This window comes from Bufo gargarizans, chromosome 1 (assembly GCF_014858855.1).
Source record: "Bufo gargarizans isolate SCDJY-AF-19 chromosome 1, ASM1485885v1, whole genome shotgun sequence".
NCBI classification, from domain to species: domain Eukaryota; kingdom Metazoa; phylum Chordata; class Amphibia; order Anura; family Bufonidae; genus Bufo; species Bufo gargarizans.
The window spans coordinates 548,302,332-548,326,690 of record NC_058080.1 but is presented as its reverse complement, the minus strand read 5'-3'; the positions used below and the strand labels follow the sequence as shown (position 1 = coordinate 548,326,690).

The window sequence follows — 24,359 nt, the reverse complement described above, 5'->3', positions numbered from 1 at the left end:
GGTCCCTGTTTGGAGAAAAAAAGTTCAATCTCCAGAGGTGATAAGGGAGTAGTCAGCCTGAGGAGCTGATCACAGCACGAACATAGGAAAGTTAAAAAAAAAAGGCATAGATTATCTCTTAGAACAGAAAAGCACTAACTCTTAGGTAGAAACGTGTGTTTATGTAAATTTCTCATAAAGGTAACTCTGAAACATTTACAATAAATTACGCAGTTACGTTAAAAATATAATACAGATACAATTTTGCTAAAGAATTATCTAAGCGACACACATGCTGTAACTGCATAGGCTGGCTTTATCTCTGCACACAGACTTGTAGCTAAGGGAGAAGGGCATTATGATAACCTCATGAAAAGCAACAACAAAAATCATTTTTAGTGTAGGACCAGACATGGTAGCTGGTGCCCGGTTGATATGAGACAATACATTTCCATTACCATCAGCAAATGAATGACCATCTTCATGGCTGCTTAGCTGCGGCCGTATCTCAACAGCCCAATGGCCGCCACTTCTGGTCCTAACCTTACTCATCAGATAAATTATAAAAAAAAATAGTAATCGAACACTTCCATTAAAACTTTTTTTTAAATCACATGGCCTATATATGAATATTTTATGTAATTGTTTTTGGCAAAAAATAATAATAATGTAATTTTCATTTTTAAAGTCATTCCATGTATTCTACTTCCTACCTTCCTTTTAACTTCCTCCTTTAGATTTTTAGCACAGCCTTGCTTAACCTTCTCAGTCAGACCATTCACTCTGAACACAGAGGGAAGGGGTACGAGTGACTCAATAAGAGCATTACACATTACACTGATAAGTGCACTACTCTTTTGTGGATATCTCTATCTAGGCCTATCAGTAGAACAAGGGAGGTACCATACACTGCTATCCCAATTCTACACCTACTATTATCATTAGAGTTACATGTCAGTTAAGATCTTCCCCTCACAGCAGCAGTAAACTGACAATAGATTATCTAGGTATTTATGAGGTCTTATCATTTGTACTTACTGCTACATAAGGACAATATTTCGTATGTAATATTACATGGCCAGGTACTAACAAAATGAAAAAGAAAAACAGTAAAATAAAAAGAAAAATTGTTTTCTAGGATATTGAGTTGAAAAAGTGGTTATCTGTGATTAGAAAAAGTCAGTTGGACCAAGCTTTAATCTCAAACACAGCCCATTGACAAGAGCAGAAATAAAATATAGTCCGCGGACCGAATTGGCAAGACAAAATGCCTTCCTCGACATTACAAATTTGGAAATGAACACCTTTGCATCTACAAGCAAAATTACTCACTTTCACAGACAAATCCCTGTGTTATATGCTGATTTGCTGTGGATTTCTCGCTATGCATTGCAAAGAGTGAAATATCTGGTAGAAATCTATATAATAAATTGAAGAGCTGTGGATACAGCCACACGTAGTATAAACACTGCAGACTGTGGACAATATACAGTGTTTACAGTAGCAGCAAAGGTGATGAGATTTTAACAAATTTCATTCACGCACTGCATTCATTTTGCACAATGAAATGTCCACATTGGACACAAGGTGTGGATTTTAATTCCACATATTTATGTTCAAAATTTCTGTTGTGGATTCCCCCCTTTTCAGGTGAAATGTGAGGCAAAACGTCAGTATTTCCACAGTGAAATGAAAATTTACCCCATCTGGAGAGGATTTTGCTGCTGCGTAATTCCAGCAGCTACGCAGCGGACTAGCTACATGTGGCTATAAGCCTTAATGTGCTTTTTACAACATGGAGGCTGTGTATCTCTGATTTGCACAGAGTTTAAAGGGCATCTGTCAGTAGATTTGTACCCATGACACTGGCTGACCTGTTACATGTGTGCTTGGCAGCTGAAGGCATCTGTGTTGGTCCCATGTTCATATGTGCCCGCATTGCTGAGAAAAATGTTTTAATATATGCAAATGAGCCTGTAGGAGCAACAGGGGCGTTGCTGTTACACCTAGAGGTTCTGCTTTCTCTACAACCGCCACATGCTCTGCACTTTGATGGATAACAGCAGACAGGCTTTATGATGTTTTCACTGCGTGGCCTCATCTAGGTGCAGAGGGCACAGCAGTTGCAGAGAGAGCAGAGCCTCGAGGTGTAATGGTAACGTCCCCGTTGCTCCTTTGCATACAATACATTTTTCTCAGCAATGCGGGCACATATGGACATGGGACCAACACAGATGCCTTCAGCTGCCAAGCGCACATGTAACAGGTCAGCCAGTGTCATAGGTACAAGTCTGCTGACAGACGCCCTTTAGGTTTAACCCATCAAAGATATACAATTGAATATTATCAGGTACAATATACTTTCATTTAAAGCTTAGTTCCTGTTAAATAGACATTTAAGGAAAGCAACAATACGATGCTTCTAAATGTACTGCATCATCTGGTGCTTCATTTCTGTAGTTTTGAATCATATATTCTCCCCAGCCCTCTCCTATGCTTTTCAATGGGTCCTGGTAAATAGGCTTTTGAGTTTTTATAAAAGCTGGCACGAGGCTGCAAATAGCTTAAAGGGAACCTCACCATGGGAATGCAGCATGCTATAGAGCTGAGCAAATCAATAGTTGTGAAAGAAAAGATTCAGCAAAACATGTCATTTATTCATTTGAATCTGTCCTTTCTGGGTCTAGGAGTCATGTGGGAGGCCCTACTGAGTCATTGACAGCCATGTATTCCCATTATCAAGAGCTGAAAGATGACTAGGAACACGTGTGAGCATTTTAAAAGATGAGTATCATCACTGCTTCACTTTACGGAAGATTCCCACAACCGCTTTAGAGCTCATGCACAAGGTGATTTGCGGACCGCAAAACATGAATACCGGCCAAGTCCATGCCACCATTTTTTTTTTACTCCCGAACAAATGTCCTAACCTTGTCCACAAAACAGACAATAAGACATGTTCTATATTTTTTTTTTCAGGGCTGTGGAACGGACTTACGGGTCTGCTGTCCACATCTTTTGCGGCCTCACTGAGATAAATAGGTTCGCATTTGTTCCACAAATAAAAACGCAGATCGGATGCAGACTAAAATGGTAATGTGCATGAGCCCTTAAAGAGGACCTTTCATGAGTCCAGACTTTATAAGATAAGTAGCACGTTAGGTACGGCATAAAGCAGGGATCCTATTGTGCTTACTATTATTCCTGGGCGCCGCTCCATTAGCCCGCTGTACCCTCCAGTATTTTCCCCACTCTGTATGCTAATTACTAGTTTCGGAACAGGGAGGAGGAGACGCCAGGGTTTCTTGATGGGCGTCCCCTTCTCCCTGACTGTAGCGCTGTCCAATCACAGCATCACAGAAAAAAACTCCCTGTGACGCTCTGCGCTGCCATTGGACAGTGCTACAGCCAGGGAGAAGGAGACGCCCACTGAGAAAGACTCTGTCTCCTCCTCATTATAATACAAGGCGTGGATGAATGTTTAAAAAAAAAAAATTATAATAAAAAAAAAAGAAAACAGCCATGGCATCAGTGGGGGCCGCCCTATAAGGAAACACCCTAATTAGACTTTTGCAAAACTGATGAAAGGTCCTCTTTAATCTGTATCGGAACCATGGACAAGCGTATAAAAACCAGACCTTTATGACAGAAAAGACCCAACAATATTTATCATAAGTATGGTTGGGAATGGACCGCTGAGAACACAGAAGCTTTGAATCCAGCGTCCTGCTACCTTCTCTAAAAGCAAGGTACTTAAAAAGAAAAAAAAATTAATGGGTTGCAATATTCTTCCCAGTATTCTGTTTAAGCCTCAGCAAACTAATGGCCTCTGTTTTCATGCATCATAAAGTAATACTGTCGAGCAGCTAACAGATAAAATGTGCACTGGCCATACTTAGCGGACGGAGAAAATAATACCAATATCGATAATTACAGGCATAATACGAGTATAGTGTGTGCAAGTAATGCATTACATCTAATCAGGCATATTATAATTATATTTATTTCAAATATTTCATTGTCTACACAGCTATTATGTTATGGTGCACTGTGGTTTCAGAACTTGCTTTTAATAAAAGATGTCTCTTTAGGATCACATGAAAGAGGGTAAATCGTGCCAATGGCAGCCTCCAGCTCTATATAGTATTCCTAGTGGTGATCGCTGGCATTAAAGTACGCACCATGTAAGGTCTCTTTCAGATGACTGAAGTACAGGCACATTTCAGTATCCATATTACAGCACAACAACTGGAGGTTCCTCTGAATTGGACTTGGATCACCATAAGATCCACAGAAGGTGTAGGTATAGTGGTTGTATATGGGCAATAAAATGCATTTGTATTATCGCCATTGGAAATCGGTGTTAAAGGGTAAGTCTGGTTTCAGGAGGAATGTCACCAATGCAGCCGGGTAAACAGAGCCCAGCCAGGGGAATTGGAGTGGTAGCGCAGGTTCTGTCTTACTGGTTCTTTATTTCAGGTGGTTCCCGGTTGTTGTCTAGTTTCCGCCTGACACCGGACAACCGCTTTCACCAGCTGTGGTACAGCATGGAAACTAAGTAATTACATAGCAGTTCCCTATGTAATAATAGCTTCTTGTTTGGGCTCTAAAGAACCCCACATGATCAGTTGGCCCTGGAGGACCAGAAAGCTGAAGCTGAGGACCAGAGGTTGTCCAAACCAGACATCTTGTTCCATTACACCTCTAAAACTACTATAATAGGCTTCCTGTTCATGATATACATACTGATTGCGAAGGTAGCCTGCCTTAGGACTCATTCTTAATACAGCAATGGAAATACTATGACTTCAATACCTTTATAAATCTAAAATACTCAATACAACACAACACGTATTGCCAAATTGTAGTACATGAATTATGGTAGGATCTGATACCCTGTAGGCTATAAGTCCACTCTTTGCTGACTCAGTTGAGGTTTATGAGACTTGTGTATCACTAATAAATCTTGAACTAGCACACCTAACACAAATCATCTCGAGTAAAAAATAAATAAATATATAAATACGTGAAAAAAAAAAAAAAAAGAAAATCCTCAGTGCGGTGACTATTTTATTGCACGGCATTTTATGACAAAGTAGTAACCCAGTTAGCATTGCAGTGAATGAGTGGCAGAATTCATTACAAGCTTTTAAATGGCCTAAACAACATCTCCCTTTTGCCAAGAGATTCTGCGTGTTCGTTTGTGCTTTATGAGCTGTTGGCAGACTGACTGCAAATCAATTTACACAGGTTCCTGAAAAACAGAAACAAATACTACAAAACGGCTACAGCTCAAATCGGATACACATAATGAGATTGCTTGGCATACAAAAATGGAGCTAGGGGTTAGTGACACATTTCACTAGTGATATTTATAGGTCTAGAAGAGCCACAGTTTTTAATAACTGCAAAGTAGAGTTAGAAAATGTTTACCAGCTAGTTCACACCTGCAGTAAAGGTTTTTTCCTCCCTGGCTGTGACGCTCTGCGCTGCGACTGGACAGCGCTACATCCAGGGGAGAAGGAGACGCCCACGGAGAAAGACTGCGTCTCCTCCCCATTGCTCTGATGCTCCGTATCAGCATACTGAGCGGAGAAAATACCGGGGGGCACAGCGCGGCGTAGGAGCGCTATTTTAACAAAACAGGCAAGGTGGCAGCATCAGCGGCAAGTACAGGTACTTTTCTCAATTAATAAAATCCGGTGAAAGGTCCTCTTAAAAACCTTTTAGATTTACTTTACAGTTTTTAGCAATATTACTAACAAGGTAGTAAGTGACTGAGGTTTTCTTCACTTTCCAAAATGTGTTGTACAGTAAATTCGGCCTCATGTCTTCGGTTATATATCAGCTGCATGAGAAATAGCCAGTGACAAAAATGTGCTACCTAAAATCAGGGCTAGACAAGCTCCAGACTGGCACCTCATGGCATGCATGGAGCCGAACTCTAGTAGTAAACGTATCCTGCTTCATCTGTCCTATTGATCCTGCAGAATCGGGCACAGACCTCACCTGCTGGCAGGGCGCACATCTAGGCTTTCTGACATGATACAAAGTGAGGCCGGAGAAGTACACAGTGCTCATGCAACAGGCAGCTGCAGTAACATTTTGACTGCCTGCTGAGGAAAACGTAAGGGAACCCTTGTGTGGTCAGCAGAGAGGAGACACTGCTGTGAGTACTGGTTAGCTTTTTTCTGATTAATGGGGCAAAAAACGTGTAAGGCCAGGCGGCTTGCACATCCCCGTTTTTTTCAGTCTTTAAGGATAGGGTTACACGGCGACATTCTTTATAATGATAGTCAATGGTGTCGTGCTGCAACTGTGACAGTCGCAAAAAATCCAGTTGAAACTGTTTAACATCAGCATGGTCTGCGTGGTGCATGCACACTTGGAATCTGAAGACATCTGTGTTGGTCCTGTGTTCATATGTGCCCGCATTGCTGAGAAAAATTAACCTTTTATATATGCAAATGAGCCTCTAGGAGCAACAGAGATGCTGCTGTTACATCTACAGGCTCTGCTTTCTCTGCAATTGCCACACTCTCTCCATTTTGATTGATAGAGCCAGGAACCTGGCCATGTCAATCAACGTGCAGAGGGCCGGGCACTTGCAGAGAAGGCAGAGCCTCCATTTATAATGGCAGCTCATTTGCATATAGCAAAACATCATTTTTCTCAATAATGGGGGCATATATGAACATGGGACCAACACAGATGTCTTCAGCTGCCAAGCGCACATGTAACAGGTCAGCCAGTGTCATGGGTACAAATCTGCTGACAGATGCCCTTTAACTATGCTTATCCAATGTTCTGATTACTGTTAGTTATATTAGTAAAAAGATAACAGACTCTCTCAAAACTCAGACTTACCCAAGGCAGGCATAATAGAGGCAAGGCAACATGTAGTCATCAGTGTGTCAGGATGTTCCCTATTCTGATAAATGCGGCATGCTATATTATGTGAATGCAGTTCAGGTTTTATACTCCGTTTATTACTTTGCGTCTTCTCTATATTGGTTAAAAACACTGCAACAAATTGAAATACAAAGAGCTGAAATTTTGCAGACCTCAGAATATGACACATTATTTGTCACACTCTTTGATTTGTTTTTAATCTAAAATTATCATTTTAATATCTGAGTGCTCTCCCTAAGCATTGATCAAAGCTCTGAAAGCCACTAATCAGCCTCTGCTTTGTGTCTAGGGTGAATTACACAGTTATTAGTTGCAGGAATAGATTTATCACTAATCTAGCAGATTAAAAAAGCAGATATGATTCATTTAAATTAAATAGAGGATTTCTATCAAATATAAATGATCAAGGCATCTGCAATTTACTATCCCAAGACAGTGGAAAAGCTACGCTGAAGATTCATGGTGTCCCGTTTTATTCCCTTCCCTTAGTGTGACCTTCGCTAAGAACTGCAGTCTGAGTTCTACCTAATATTATAAAAACAAATCACCATAAAGTCAATCTCTGTTAATAAAAGGTAAAACTGGATATTGCAGCACATACACGTATATGAATCATGATGTTTAGTAATGAAACAATAAGGTGAAAATGTATTGTTATCAAAAGCGTCTCTGTGATGCTCAAGGATACCACACCCCAAAAAGGATGCCCTGAAAGGGAGTTCAGGCGTCGCTGAAAACACACATTATATGCCAATTACAGTCTGAAATTTCTGGACCTTCTTTCCTGTGTCCGTGAAAATAGATGTGTCCATTACTTTTTTTTTCTTTGGGGCTGGTGGTACTTCAGTAGATTATTTTGGTGGCAATCATCATCATTTTACAGCTGGTAATGAGTTCTTATCAGTATATTGAGCTACAGACCTGTATTACTTAGAATAATCATAATTCATTATAGTTTTCCAGTTTTACTGTAAAAAATGTTAGCTGTCCGTTTTTGGGATAAGTTGTCCAGAAATAAAATTCTGGTTGGCAACCCTGCACGCAGTCACAGCTGCAGCTAAATCGGAGTCACTGTCGTGACCATATGGACGTAATCAGTCCAGAAGGGCCATATTTACCATACAATACATGCCTATGGCCTTGTATTAAAGGGGTTTGTTGGGTAAGATTCCCTTTAGGACTTATGCTTACCTTAATTGGGGGCAGGGACAGTAGTCATCTCATTATCATCACAATTCCCAATGACGAGAATCTTCCTTCATCAATTACTAACCTAAGAACTATTTGATTGATACTTCAGTAACCATTCTTCAGCTGGTATGCTCCATTGCTAACAGAAGCGTCTTTATATGTGTTTTGTATAATATATTATGTAAACTATATCAGGTTATATTTCTAGGTTGTTTTTCCCTAAGTAGCAACACTTTGTGGCCTCAGTAAAATGTTCTGAATAATTTATCCTAGGAAAATGTTGTCATTAACATAAAACAAGTCACTGAACAAGGCAATTAGTCCTGACGGACAGGATTTTAACGTAGATCTGAGCCCAATAAGTGAAACGCACACCTACTGAAAATAAAACGCTTAATTCAATTAAATGAATGATGAATGTTTTAGATAAAACAAGTGATGCCGTCTCTTTAAGCTATTGTAGAAAACCTCTGTCTTCTGATGAGAATAAATAATATTCAGTGTGTGAAGCAAAGTATTCACTTGAACAGATTTATTTTCGGTTTTAAACGCCCTTTATAACATTAGTGTCCATTATCAAGTCATTACTGTAAACGACCACAAACAAGCAGCACTAATGCTATGGGCCTGCCGTTCCTATGGTGCCAAGTTGTTCAGGATGTAAAAGTAGAAATGCTCACCATCTGCTACTGGCTCCTCTGACTGAGCGATGCCATCCTAGAATCCCCCAGAGTCCTTGCAGAACACAAAGAAGGGAAGCAGCTTCCAGCCTGCAGGACAGCAGCTCTTAACATCTGTATCTGACGGACCTGCCATTCCTCTTCTCCCCAGGTAAGATGTCTCAGTTACAGCACCTGTCATTTCGTGCACCACATTTCATCTGGAGATCAGTACTTATTAACAGCAGATCAGATGCTTTTATGTAAGAGCACGAGTGATATCGTCACATCTATGAAATTTATCACAGAGAAGTCCTACTGAGCTGACAAGTTGCAGTTTTCCAATCATTTATCATTGATGCTTTCAATTTTTTTTTTTTATAGACTGCCTACTAAATTACAACACGTAACATGGAAAAAAGCCCCAAACTATTAAATAGTCAAATAAATAATAACTACTCCTTGGGCTAACATATACAATTTTTATTTTTTTTTGCCATTTTTAAGAAACACTAACTATAGAAAATGCCCAATGACACCCAGCAGCAGCAGTTCTTCTCTTAAAAAGAACCTGCCATCACGTTTGCATATGCAGCAAATGGCATGTTGCTGGTGGGCACATTACAGTGTTTCAAAACCTATTTTTATTAAAATGGTCAATCAAACTGTTTTCCAGAAATAAAACCTATAAATTGGGCCTGACCTGGAGTCACTGGGGGGGGGGGGTGTCTGGATTTGCCAAATCATGGAGTCAGCGTCTCAAAACTGCCCACCTTGCTGTGATTGACCTCCTACTGGCCTCAGCGCTGGCCACGTGTGATATTTCGTGCCTCCGTATTACACACTGGCACAGATTTACTATTGTGTCTGTGCAAAAAATGTTGTCAAAAAAATTGTGCAAATTGGCGCATCTGGAGTTTCTACACTTTTTCTGACACGTTCAGCAAGGGAGTAGAGCTTAGTGGAAAGAGGCGTAGCTTTGCTAGTAAGGAGCATACCTAAGACGCGCCAACCAATACCTTGGTACAGAGTCAGAGAAAAGTGTTTATCCCTCCATCAGATTTATCCTCCAGCCTGAGCCCCTGTGATAACTCTGGTGCAGGTCTGGACAGGAGAGTGGAGGAAACACAGAATGTAATATTGAGGCGCAAGGTTTCAGATGTTGCTGATGCATATGTCAGTGGCCAGTTTAAGTTTTATTTCTGGAAAAAGTTGGTATGGACAGTTTTAATAAAAATAGGTTTTAAAAACACTGTAATGTGCAAGCCATTTGCTGCTTATGCAAAATTTGATGACCTTTAACCTCTTTCCATACTAGGCTGGTTCATTTACATGTATGTCGCAGGAATGGCATCCACACAGGAGCTGTGCCTGCACCATTACCTATGGGTGTCACCAAAAGATAACTTGTATAATGGCTGAGCATCAGCCAGATAATCTCCAACAAGCGTTGGTAAGAACACTTGGTAGCGATCATCTGCCGGTATAAAGGTTCCGCCAATTACTCGATGAATGAGCAACGTCGGGTAATATGATTGTTTGATTGGTTACCGAAATTATGCCATTGAAACATGCTCTGCTGAGGGCAATAAACAATTCTGTATGAGGACGAGGGAAGGCATTAGCAATCACTTCTCCCCATACTGTGGAGGAGATCGCTGCATGTAAAAGCAGCAGTCTCCTTCTCTAACAAATTGTCTGTCAAAGCCATCAGTGTAAAGGGGTCTTAAGTCATGCAAATTGTAGGCGACTTGATGTGGTCACTGTGTAGCTATCAATTGAAGACTTGCCATTTTAAAGTACCCATAAGCCATTCAGAAAATGTCTGTAAGGTCTTGCCTTCTGCCTAAAACAAGAAGCTCTTTTGGGATGCAGGGATCTGCTAAAGAGTCTGTGGCTGCCATGAACCCTGCTATTTAATGGTCTTCCACTGACAATAATTAAGTGATATAAGTAAAAAGAAAGAAATATGACAGTAAAAAGATGATGGCCCTCATACTTTTTCACAGCTCTGGGCAGAGAAATCAGCTAATCAAACAGCACTGAACTCTGAGATGAATGTAAACGCAATGCATGTCCCAGAATACAGATTGCCAATTATGCAGGGACATGGAGTTGAAACCAAAAATATTTTCCATTATAGCTCTTTTCTAGGTTTCTGCCTGCTTTTAAAGGGGTTGACTGGGCTAGGAGCAGACAGCCCCTATGGTCCTAACATTTTCACAATAAAAAAAAAAAAAAAAAAAACATGTCTGCATTCACACACCACTGCTCCATCCTTGCCTGTATCACCAGGAAGTGGCTTGGTCCTGGGACCTCTGCAGCCAATCATTTTACTGTTATGTATCGTTCAAACAAATATGACCTTTAAAGCCTCTGATTGGCCATAAAGGTCACAGGAACAAACCACTTTCTGGTCCTGTGGGCACCGGAAGGGCCCAGGAATGGAGCACAGTGGTCACAGGACCAAGCCACTTTCTGGTGCTACGGGCCAGGAATCAGTAGTCAGGTGAGTGTGTTTTTATTTTTATATGAGGCACATTAGGACCATAGGGGTTGTCTGCTCCTAGGCCAGACAGCCCCTTTAACTCTAACAATTAGGCTGATTTAAAAAAGGAGTTGGCCCATCTCATACTTTGGTGACCTATCGCGAGGAAATGCACCCACCCTTGGGACGCACACCTATCTTTAGGACGGAGGTCTATTTTTCCTATAAAACAGGTCAGAAGTATGTAGAACATAAGTAGGCATAAGTGAACATAGCATAAATAGTAGAAAAATCATGCAAATATTTCAGGATCTGCATGATGCATTTATGTTTTGTTTTTACTATACATAAATTATCAAAAAAAAAACACCTTCCTGATATTTTGTCCCACTCTTGCAAACAAAACAGCTGGGACCTGTTGAGGCACTGACTCCACAAGACCTCTAAAGAAAAACGTACCCACCTGCTCCCCGATGCTCCATTCTATTACCTAGTTTCATTTGCATTCTTTTAGACAGACAGGGTCATGTGCGCCGCTGCAGCCAATAACTAGGTTCAAAGGTGACATGTTCCTAGCAGGGACACATCACCCCTAAGGCCAGTTATTGGCTGCCGCAGCACATGAGTCCCTGTCTGTCCAGAAGGTTCAAGGTCACGGACAGGCAGACTACCTTTGAAAGACAGGGACCCAAGCAGCCAGAATAGAGCAGCAGGGATTAAGAGAGTATGTTTTTTTCAAAAGGTACAGCAGTCTGTGCCGTCTGTTTTCAAACTGCAGTATGTAAACTTATGCTGCAGGTTTTTGCATTGCAGCAGCAGACGACTTACTATGATGGCTGCAGCAATGTCATCACAAAAAAACTGTGCAACAGTGGATTTCTGCCAATGTGACCATACCATAAAAATACACCTAGCAGGTATCACAACAATAATAGTTGTAAATAACATGGATACATTTTCTAAAGTAACTCTTAGAGGTGCCACAATAACTAAGATAACAACAAAGGGAACTTGACAGTTATGATCTTTCAGACTGACTACTGTCACATCTCATCTCATTTTTGCTTCCTTCAGAGGTATACATTAGGCTACTTTCACACTCGCGTTTTGTGCGGACCCGTCATGGACCGATTTGTTCAGATAATACAACTGTCTGCATCAGTTCAGAACGGATTCATTTGTATTATCTTTAACATAGCCAGGACGGATCCGTCTTTAACACCATTGAAAGTCAATAGAGGACAGATCCGTTTTCTATTGTGTCAGTGAAAACGGATCTGTCCCCATTGACTTACATTGTCTGCCAGGACGGATACTGTTGCCTCAGTTTCATCAGACGGACACCAAAACCCGTCTCCAAAGCGGAATGGAGACTGATGGATTCTGAGCGGATCCTTTTCTACTCAGACTGATCCGTTTTGGACCGCTTGTGAGAGCCCTAACCGGATTTCACAAATAGAAAGGCAAAACGCGAGTGTGAAAGTAGGCTTAGGAGTATTCACCAACATATACTTCTGATGAAAGCCCTTGACATATGCCACTGTATATAAATGAGCTTAAAAAGGCATATGTCAGCCACTGAAAAAAAAATATATATATATTTTCTGCATATAAAAACCTACTAGACCAAAAAAAAAAAAGTAGGCCAGCATATAATGGCCCAGCTTATTCCAAAAGACCACTCTTTTGGCATATGCTTGATGCATGGGATTCTATGGATATGTTTACTTTTTGAGCAGGGAGTTTTCATGACATGTGGCAAAAACTAGAGGCGAACACAACATGGGTCAGAACCATTAAGCAGTTTTAACTAAATTAATGAATACAAATAAAAAGGGCCTTTAAAGCCACTAAAGAACCTGCCATTACCTCCTCCATATCCTTAGACCACCAAAGAAGTGTGCTTTAACTCCTCCACTAACCTAGACCACCAGAAAAGCATACCTTATCTACTACCTTAGATCACCAGAGTTGGCGTCAGTAATCCTTCCACTACCCTAGAGTCCTAGACCAATAGAAAAGTTGGCTTTAACACCTCTGCTACCTAAGACTAACAATGTTCAGTATTAACCCCTTCCCTACTGTAGACCACTTTGAAAGTCTGAAATCAGTCCAAAAGAGTTTATTCCTTATTTTCTGTTGTCTAAATAATCCAGTGCCTTACAGTTTTATAGAAGTGGTTGCCAGGGGCAGGGTCCCAGAAAATGCTAAATCAGACAACCAATTAAAAAAAATTACCATTAATACAAGTAACATAGAGTATATTTTGGTACTACATGTCCATCATCAAGAAAAAAAAAACGTGATTTTTTTAAAATCTTTCCTCTGTTGTTTTTAGCATGAAAATTGAAGCTAAAACACACACACCTGTTCAAACCTATTCCACGTCCAGTGCTGAGCTCGTGTCTCCAAAGCCTCTGGTTCTTGCTGGACTAGAAGGTTGATGTCTCGTCAATATGAATGTCACCGTTGTGGGCCAATCATTGACCATGGCACCCACTGCAAACACATGCCACCCATTCTTGACACAACTGCTGAGGCCACTAACCAGCAGTGGTAACATGCATGATGGGATGTCACAATTCCATATCGATGAGGACACGAGCATGGCACTGGAGTTACAACACTTTGAACAGGCTAATTTTTTTTTGCACTGTGCCCAGCTTCTTGAAAGTTATTTTTCTCTTTCGCACAACCCGTTTAAGTGCACCAAGGACAGACTTCAGCCACTCTGTGCACCCTTGTGCCACCTGCATCCTTTGTCAGCCCCTCCCTCTCCTTCTTGATTGGTCTAAACCAGGTTCTGCATAGTCATCTTGCCTGGCCTTGTAAATCAAGAAGTAAAGGGAAGGGCTGGCATAGGAAGCAAGAGGAGAAAAGGTTGCACAGAGTGGCTTCGGCACACCCATGATGGACTTTAGTACACATTTGCATATTCATTAAAAGGAAGGAAGCAACCATTACATTCAGCTGAGCTAGCCCTACCAGTCATTATTTCTGGTGTAACAGTGAATTTCCTGGTGACAGACTCTCTTTAAACGAGTTGCTTTTTCATGTAAAAGGGGCCTTATTCTAAAATCGGACATGGAAACAGCATGTACAAACAGTACAAATGCATGACCAATTGAAGGATTTCTCACAGTCACAGTGGCTCAAGTCAATTTGCCAGAAACATCCCTAGATTATTTGCATGAGAAAGCTAAAGGCACATTTACACACACCAACTGAGCAGGCAATTATCGGGAAGGAACATGCAGCAATTATCCCCACTGTATGGGGATGGGCAATGGCTACATACAGAATTATTGTTACAGGGCAGCAGATTGCGGTTTACACTGTACCATCTGCTGCCCCGAAACACTTATTTAGGTGTCCGCATAAACTATTTCACCTGATAAACAAACATTCATAGGGTGATCTGTGGCACCTTTACATGGGCCGATTACAGTGAATGTGCGTTCATACTAATGTTCGCTCCAGATAATCAGCCCAATAATAGCCCCCATGTATACCCAGCATGACTGAGAAACTTCTCCTACAGCTAGCTCCTTTGTCAATCACCTAGCATCTCTGCACATTGTGAATATGAAGTTACGTGACACTTGTCTATAGCCACTGAAAGCATTTCAATTTTCATGTCACAGAGAGAAAACAGAATTTGCCTTTAACAACACTTTTGAAAGTTTCCAGGAGATAAAACATAATCAGCAATACTACTTTCAGTGCAGGTTAAAAATACTGAAAAAAATTACTAAAAATTACTTAAAGGGGTTTTCCAAGACAAACACTGATGACCTATCCTTTAGATTGATCATCAGTATCTGATCAGTGTGAGTCCGTCAACCGGGACCCCCTGCCTTTGAGAAGGCAGCAGCGCCACAGCCTTCTCACATCTTTTCCTAGGCCCAGTGACGACACATTCACTGGTCATGTGGCCTAGGCGCAGTTCAGCCCCATAAAAGTAAATGGGCCTGAACAACCTTTCCAAGCACGGCTTCCTGAATTTGGCTAGATAATACATTTTCCCATCCACACTTGCAAGTTTTTTATCTTGAAACAGGTATATTTCATATTTTGTCACTCTCTTAACCCCTTCTCGTTCACAGCCATTTTCCATTGTTGTGTGTCAATTAACCCCTCTGGTGCGGTACCTGAGGGGTTAATTGACGCGGTTCGGCGGATCACCGCACCCAGTCATTGAGGTTGGGTGCCGGTTGTGTGATACGGCCCGCGCCCGCCGCCCCACATTTGTATTAAGGGGTTAATTATATTCATTGGTGGCAGAGTGGCCACAGTCCATCCCTTCCTCCTCAGTATTATCTTCTCATTGGTGGCAGAAGCTGCGTCACAGTGGGAGGGAGGAACTGCTTCCTTCTCCACTGTGCCGGCTGATAAGAACATGGTGCGTGCAGAGTGCGGCGCGTGGCATGTTCTCTAACAGATACTAAGCTGCGCAGTAGCGCGGCCTAGTATCAGAAAATAGCAAATCCCGGTATCCGATCGATCCAGGAACTAAAGTATCAATTGCTGCGTGCAAAGTTAGTCCATGGATGTAAGATTGCTTACTATTTTTTATGGGTGCCGCTCTGTTTGCCCGCTGTGCCCCTGTTCACCTCTCCCGCCTGGTATGCTAATGAATAGCATCAGTACAGGGAGGAGGAGACTGCCCTGTTTCTCAATGGGTGTCTCCTTCTCCCTGGTTGTAGCGCTGTCCAATCACAGGGGAGAGCGTCACAGCAACGGAGAAAAAAAAGCTCATCTTCTCCCTGGTTGTGACGCTCTCTCTGATGTGATTGGACCGCGCTACAGCCAGGGAGGAGACGCCCATTGAGAAACAGGGCAGTCTCCTCCTCCCTATACCGATGCCATTCATTAGCATACCAGGCGTGAGAAGTGAAAAGGGGCACAGCGGGCGAACGGAGCGGCGCCCAGAAAAAATAGAAAGCGATCTAAAATCCATGAACTATGCCCTACATAACCTGCTACTCATTTCATAATGTCTGGACCCATGAAAGGTCCTCTTTAAGGTAGTTTATTACATTTTAATAAATCTAAAAAAATAAAGAAAATAATCCCTTTGTACTGTCATATTCCATGAAAGTTATATACTTTTTTTTTATATTTCCATCCAAGGAGCTGTGTAAGGTTTTGTTCTTGCATGGCAAGTTGTAGTTTTTAAGGCTACTTTCACACTAGCGTTCGGGGCTCCGCTTGTGAGTTCCGTTCAAAGGCTCTCACAAGCGGCCCCAAGCGCTTCCGTCCAGCCCTAATGCATTCTGAGTGGATGCGGATCCGCTCAGAATGCATCAGTCTGGCAGCGTTTGGCCTCCGCTCCGCTCAGCAGGCGGACACCTGAACGCTGCTTGCAGCGTTCGAGTGTCCGCCTGGCCGTGCGGAGGCAAACGGATCCGTCCAGACTTACAATGTAAGTCAATGGGGACAGATCCGTTTGAATATGACACACTATGGCTTAATCTTCAAGCGGATCCGTCCCCCATTGACTTTCAATGTAAACTCTGGACGGATCCGTCTGAGGCTACTTTGACACTTAGAAATTTGTTAACAATATAATGCAGACGGATCCGTTCAGAACGGATCCACCATCTGCATTATATGAGCGGATCCGTCTCAGACGGATCCGCTCTGAACGCAAGTGTGAAAGTAGCCTAAATGATACTAATCTATTACGCGGTATGTTTGACTTTTTCATTACATTTTGATCAATATTTTTGGGAGGCAAAGCAACAAAAACATGGTGATTCAGACTTTTTTTTCTGTACAGGATAATATCGTTATAATTTAGGTCACAGATATTTTTGGATGCAGCAACACAGATTTTTTTTATTTTTGGGGGGAAAAATGGGGAAAGTACGTTTTGAATTTCTTTTTATATTTTGAATTTTTTTTAAAAAAAAGTTATTTTTAGTCTCCCTAGGGGACTTGAACATGCAACCAATATAATATGTATGGGTATTGCAGTCTAGGTTAAAATTGCTGTGTTTCCATTAAAAGGGTTGTGCACCTTGAGGGGTGGGAGGGGGTTGGCAAGCCTTCCTGTTGTGCAAACCTGTGAGGGGAAGCATACTTACCTGCTTCTTGGTGCTGGCTCCCGGCTCTTTCGCTTCACGCCGTCAGCTGCTCTGCAGGGCTCTCTGTATGTAAACTTTCTGTTTGACACTGCTGCAGCAAATCGCTGGCTGCAACGGTGACCTGCTTCGCATGCATCATGAAAAAATAGTCATGTGACAAGTGAGGTTTAGGTCACCACTGCGAACATCCAGAGAGCCCAGTGGAACAGTCGAGGCCATGGAGCGATAGAGCCTACACAGGTAAGCATGCTTCTCTCTGCAGCAACCCCCCGCGCGCGCGCACACACACAAAAAAAAGGGAACAACCCCTTTAAGCACTGTCTTGTGGACTAGAGTGGATGGGAAGGAAAGACTTGCTCACCAAGGGGGGAGAGCTTCACAAATATACCAAACTGCTCAGAATTTAAAGGGGTTGTCCCACAAAACATATTTTACCGTTTTCAAACCAGCACCTGGATCTAAATACTTTTGTAACTGAATGTAATAAAAAATGTGAATAGCCAATAAAATGCATCTGTATAGCGCCACCTGCTTTTTGTTCACTGAGAAGGCCGCACATGCTCAGTTTCATCCTTCAGATGCCTCCTGAGCTGTGATAGGGGGAGCATGGACACGCCCCCTTAGCTGCAGCAGACACTCCCCTTGAGCCGTCAGCTTGATATAAATCTAGCAGAGCAATGAATGGGCAGATCTCTGGATCCATGTGAGGTACAGGGCAGGTTGTATCTTTGTTAGAAAGAGACTGTCATGTTCTATGTACTGTTTTAATTATTCATGGGATAGCCCCTTTAAAGAATTTATTAGTACGTAGCATGTATTTACACACATTGCTTAAACGTTCAATAACTTTTTTTTTTACTTTTGATATGGCATAGATACATATCAAAAGTTTAGATCGTTGGGGTTCTGAGTGCTGAGGCCATCACTGATCCCTAGAATGAGGGGAGAGAAGCGCAAGTACAGTGCTCTATCTCCTCACTACATGAGATGGGCTCCTTTGAAGTCTATAGGCCCGTCTCAATTCTGTCCTCAACAGCGAGCATAGAAAGCGTGATATGCACATATGTCTCTCCCCTTGTTCCAGGGCTCAGTTGGGCTCTCAGCGTTCAGACCCCACCAATCTAACCTTTTGACGTCTCTATGACATATTAAACGTTTTTAGAAAAGTTAGTGACCAGGCTTGTACTATTGATGACCCGGCAGCCTTGCCGATCAGCTGTATGAGGAGAGTGCGCGCAGTGAGCATGTGCCGTCTCCCTTCTCACTGCTGCTGTGTATGGTCTTTGCCTTAGACAGCAGCGATGAGCAAGAAGAGAGAAGGAAGGTGGCACATGCGCACACTGTCTCTTCATACAGCTGATCGGTGGGGATGCCAGGTGTCGTACCCCTGCCGATCTGATATTGATGACCTATACTGAGGATAGAAACAAAAGTGCAGGAGCAGCACTCAACGGTCCATTCTTGTTGTAGGGAGTTGCAACAGCCCCGCACCAGCCGCGGATCCAATCAGCCAGAGAATACGTAAAAAATCAAACAGCAGTGGCAGCATCTCCCATCATTCCATCTTTATTAGAGCTTCACAGCATACAAAAAAATCTGCAACGTTTCGGCTGTACAACAGCCTTTGTCAAGCATTGACAACAGCTTGACAAAGGCTGTTGTACAGCCGAAACGTTGCTGATTTTTTGTATGCTGCGAAGCTATAATAAAGATGGAATGATGGGAGATGCTGCCACCGCTGTTTGATTTTTACCTATACGGAGGATAGGTCATCAATAGTAAAAGCCCAGACAATCTCTTTAACATTGATCCTAAAGTAGCCAATGGTTCCTAATCAAGAGCAAAACAAAAAGAGACAAATTTACCTGGCCACTGTGTTTACGTCTTAACGTTACTATTATTTCTATTTAAAGTGCTTTTCTGACAATTGTCCAAACATCAAACTGCACTCAATACCCCATAATGAGAAAATGAAAACAGAATTTTAGAAATTTTTGCCAATTTATTAAAAAGAAAAAACTAAAATTTTGCATGGACATGGGCTTCATGGCAGAGTGCCCAGAAAGAAATCTCTCCTCAGTAAAAGACACATGAAAGCCCTTCTGGACTCTCATACTGTGAGAAACAAGATTCTCTGTTTTCACTTTGTCATTATGGGGTATTAAAGGGACACTGACAGGCCCAAAAAACATATTTAGGGGTATATATGACAGTATAGGTCTTATAAAGGGTATTAGAATCATCTAAGTATCCCCCCTGTCCACCTCATAAATACAGTAATCTGAAGTTTTATAACCTGCTTTCCTGGTGTTCAATCTGCCCAAGGGGCGGTGCTTCATATCAACTTGCGCCCAGCCAGCCTCGCCACAACTGCCGTTTGAAGCGCCGCCCAGCTCATCAATATTCACTGAGCTGGGCGGCTACTCTGAAGCGCTGTACTAGTGTCCCCGGCCATCTTCAGCGCATGCGCCCGGCACCCTCACTGGCCGGGATCGCATTGCGCGTCTGCTTTATGCGCATGCGCCCGGCACCCTCACTGGCCTGGATCGCATCGCGCGTCTGCTTTATGCGCATGCGCCGGGCACAGCAGCGCCCCGCATGCGCATAAAGCAGACGCGCGATGCGATCCCGGCCAGTGAGGGTGCCGGGCGCATGCGCTGAAGATGGCCGGGGACACTAGTACAGCGCTTCAGAGTAGCCGCCCAGCTCAGTGAATATTGATGAGCTGGGCGGCGCTTTAAACGGCAGTTGTGGCGAGGCTGGCTGGGCGTAAGTTGATATGAAGCACCGCCCCTTCAGCAGGTTATAAAACTTCAGATTACTGTATTTATGAGGTGGACAGGGGGGATACTTAGATGATTCTAATACCCTTTATAAGACCTATACTGTCATATATACCCCTAAATATGCTTTTTGGGCCCGTCAGTGTCCCTTTAAGTACAAAATGATGGGGGAAATTTTAATTTGTTTTTATTTTGGCACAAGGCGGCAACACAACAAATGTTGAAAAAAGTGAAAGGGTCTAAAGACTTTCCAAATGCATTATATATATATATATATATATCAAAATCATACAGATTAGTGTATTTATTGACAAAGTCAAGATGACTGATCAAACTTACTTGAAATCTGCTGCAACCAAGTTAAATGCATTGTAAAGATGTCCCTCAGCAGATATCCTCTTCAAATATGAAAAGCTATCAAGATCTGATGTCAGGAAGTTGGCCACCAAGGAGCCTGGATGGAGAAAAATAACAATGCACATTGACCATTCACTGAGACTTTATGTTTACAGCTAACTTTATGGAACATACAGTGGGATGCCAATATGCTTGTTTGAGTGCCTCTGGTGAGACTTATTGATTTAGCTAAGGACTGACAGTTATCTAATGCGATGGCAACCTTAAGTGAAAATAAGTTTAACACAACCAGTATAGAAGACCAATCTTGGGGAATACTGACCACTGACCCACATTTAGGCCTCATGCACACAACCAGTGTATTGGTCCGCATCCGAGCCGCAGTATTTGCGGCTAGGATGCCGACCCATTAACTTCAATGGGGCCGTAGTAGATGCGGAAAGCACTCCGTGTGCTGTCCGCATCCGTTGCTCCGTCCCGTGGAGCAAAAAAATTAAAATAACCTGTCCTATTCTTGTCTGTTTTGCGGACAAGAATAGTTATATTAATGGCTGTGTGCGCTGTACCGCAAATTGTGGAATGCACACAGAAGCCATGCGTGTTTTGCGGATCCACAATTTGCACTGTACATTTAAAATTTTAAATCTTTCCTCATAACTGAAACAGTCCTTTTTGAATTTTTGTTCCCCTAATTAACTCCTTTCCAATTCAAGGGCATGAGCTGGGACCCAAACTAGATGAGGCTGCATTAATCGTAAAATGACAGCTATTACTGCCTATGGAGTCTCAGCCTCTTATTACATAGCAGTGCCCTGCTGTACTTAGAAGCAGCTGATTGGCATTTTGCTGCAGTTTAGCCTATGGTCTTCAAACAAAACTAGATCTTTCTCCACTAGCAATGCTCTGTTAGGACATAAAGTATGGCAACATGGTATTCCTTCCTGCCCTTCATTCATCTGGCACCCGGGTGCACAGTTGTGGAGGAGAATTTTCCTAGCAGAAGTTATCACATGGCAGGGAAAGCACACAGTGGGTGTCATGCAATAGTTACATGTTAGGACCCCAGTTTAAAATCTGAGAGGGTTGGGGGGGGCGTGGCTAACGGCCAACATGAGCGCATGCACTTGAAGTCTGCTCCGTACCCCGTACTGAATCCTGCAACATCCTGACATACTGGCCGCTCTGAACATCGAGTGGCAAGTGCAGAGGAGGAAGAGGAGACCTGGGAAGTCAATGATGGGCCCCAGCAAGGGGCAGTCAGCGGCGGAAAAGCTTAAAGAATATGTGAGGCAAGAGGCCCAAAATGGTGCCACCGCTCCTGCTACACCGCGAGCGGCGGTCACGCGAGGTCAAGCTGCGCAGCGGAGGCGGAGGGATTGGGGGAGCCAGAGGTGACCCTAAAAGCTGTCTCTCACCAGCTCCTAACAGCAATTTCCACCTGACAGACATCGCTTACCTGCAAAATAGAGGAAGTGAAGTTTGGGTCTGCTGAGGCAAGATGTGCAGCAGCAACAGGGGCGTGTTCGCCATACAGAGGATAGGGTCTCGGCTCTAGAAGATCTTACTAGGCCACTTGCAAGCAGAGTGCATGATGTTGAGAGGTTTGAACTTATGGCAGCAAAAATGTAACGACCTTGAGAACAGAGCCAGACGTAACAACGTCAGGATCCTGGGGCTACCAGAGAAAGCGGAGGGCTCAGATCCGGCTAATTTTCTGGAACTTTGGTTCAAGGCACAATTTCCTGATGTGCCATTTTCTGGCGCCTACGCCGTTGAAAGAGCACACCGGGTTCCCGCCAGGCCTCCCCCTCCAGGAGCCCCCCCAAGGCCCCTACTGGCGCGAATGTTTAATTGGAAAGACAGAGATCTTATCCTGAGTCAAGCAAGGAACAAGTGCGACATCAAACATGAAAGTGCGAATATATTGCTGTTTCCTGATTTTTCAGCTGAGCTGCAAAAGAAAAGAGCCACCTTCATCTCTGTTTAGCGTCGACTCCGTGACCTGAACCTGCAATATTCTATGGCCTATCCGGCACGTCTTCGGGTGATAGATGGAGAGAAGACGGTCTTCTTTGTGGATCCTAAGGAGGCGGAAGAGTGGATTTCCAAGAGGCCAAGTCGTCCAGGACCTCGCTGATACTTTTATCGCTGCAGATGCCGCAAGTATCCTGTTCACACTGATACATTTGCCTGATAGATGCATTCCGCTGACTTTAACATCATTGTCCGGGACTAGGGAGGAATTCCCACATCTTTTGCTGGTGACGTGACTGAGCTTACAGTATTTTACAGTAATGTGTTGGTGGAGACGCCACTACCCCTGTGTTCTCTTTTATCCTACACATCATTGCTTTATCCCTTCTCCTCTCCCCCTCTATTCCTTTTCTCCTTTTTATTATCGTTACAGGTGCACACATTATCCAGTATTATCCCATTGCTACGGGGTTGAGCGGACACCTGTATAGGTTTAACATCATATTGCACTATGCAGGTCTCCGGTAACTCAGCCATACTACAGGATGGCAATGATGTCATCATCTATTGGTTCATTCAATTATCTGTTATTCTACAGTTAAGTTATATACCGTTTATTATGTTAAAGGCATAGTACACTAACCACAATATTGCAACGCAAAGGGTGTGCAAGAGAAGGTCTGGGGAAACGGGTCCTGATCTGCCTGGAGGTGGGGTGTTGATTTGTCTGGAGAATAGGCTGCTGAAACACGAATGGCAGTTTTAAATGTTGTATCTTGGAATGTGAGGGGATTGAGCAGCCCTAGGAAACGGATTGCTGTGTTCTCTCATCTCCGACGCCAGAAACAGGGAATAGAATTAAGAAGCCATGGGTCCAGTGGTCTCTAAATGCGTTCGGATCGACGCATTCCAGAGGGGTAGCTATACTCGTTCACAAGAACATTAGATGGGAAGTCCAGCAATCGGTGGTAGATCCTGAGGGGCAGTATATTCTTGTGTATGCATTCATCAATTGTACTCCATATGTTGTGGTTAATATATACAGGTCCTTCTAAAAAAATTAGCATATTGTGATAAAGTTCATTATTTTCTGTAATGTACTGATAAACATTAGACTTTTATATATTTTAGATTCATTACACACCAACTGAAGTAGTTCAAGCCTTTTATTGTTTTAATATTGATGATTTTGGCATACAGCTCATGAAAACCCAAATTTCCTATCTCAAAAAATTTGCATATTTCATCCGACCAATAAAAGAAAAGTGTTTTTAATACAAAAAAAGTCAACCTTCAAATAATTATGTTCAGTTATGCACTCAATACTTGGTCGGGAATCCTTTTGCAGAAATGACTGCTTCAATGCGGCGTGGCATGGAGGCAATCAGCCTGTGGCACTGCTGAGGTGTTATGGAGGCCCAGGATGCTTCGATAGCGGCCTTAAAGGGGTTGTCCAGGTTCAGAGCTGAACCTGGACATCCCTCCATTTTCACCCCGGCAGCCCCCCTGACATGAGCATCGGAGCAGTTCATGCTCCGATGCTCTCCTTTGCCCTGCGCTAAATCGCGCAGGGCAAAGGCATTTTTCTGAGTTCCGGTGACGTACCGGGGCTCTCTATGGGGCTGACAGGAACCCCGGTGACGTCACCGGCACTGATGGGCGGGATTTGGCTCTGCCCTAGCCAGTAAAACGGCTAGGGCAGAGCTAAAGCCCGCCCCTCAGAGCCGGTGACGTCACCGAACACACTGCTGGGCGGAAGTTACCGCCCGGCAGTGTGTTATTGTAAACACAAGAGCCTGTGCCCTGCGCGATCTAGCGCAGGGCACGGGAGCGCATCGGAGCATGAGATGCTCCGATGCCAGGCTCAGGAGGGCTGCCGGGGTGAAAATAAGGGTATGTCCGGGTTCAGCTCTGAACCTGGACAACC

The 24,359-nt window shown here is 43.0% G+C and overlaps 1 protein-coding gene across 3 annotated transcripts in view; it reads right to left on the bottom strand.

The window, feature by feature from the left end:
* LOC122924476 (transport and Golgi organization protein 2 homolog) overlaps positions 1 to 24,359 on the bottom strand; it is a 197,181-nt gene that overhangs the window by 57,773 nt on the left and 115,049 nt on the right. For all 3 annotated transcript variants that reach the window (XM_044275585.1, XM_044275587.1, XM_044275586.1), the window contains one exon: positions 20,441 to 20,555. In XM_044275585.1, coding sequence (XP_044131520.1) covers positions 20,441 to 20,555 — 115 coding nt within the window. The remainder of the gene's footprint in view (positions 1 to 20,440; positions 20,556 to 24,359) is intronic.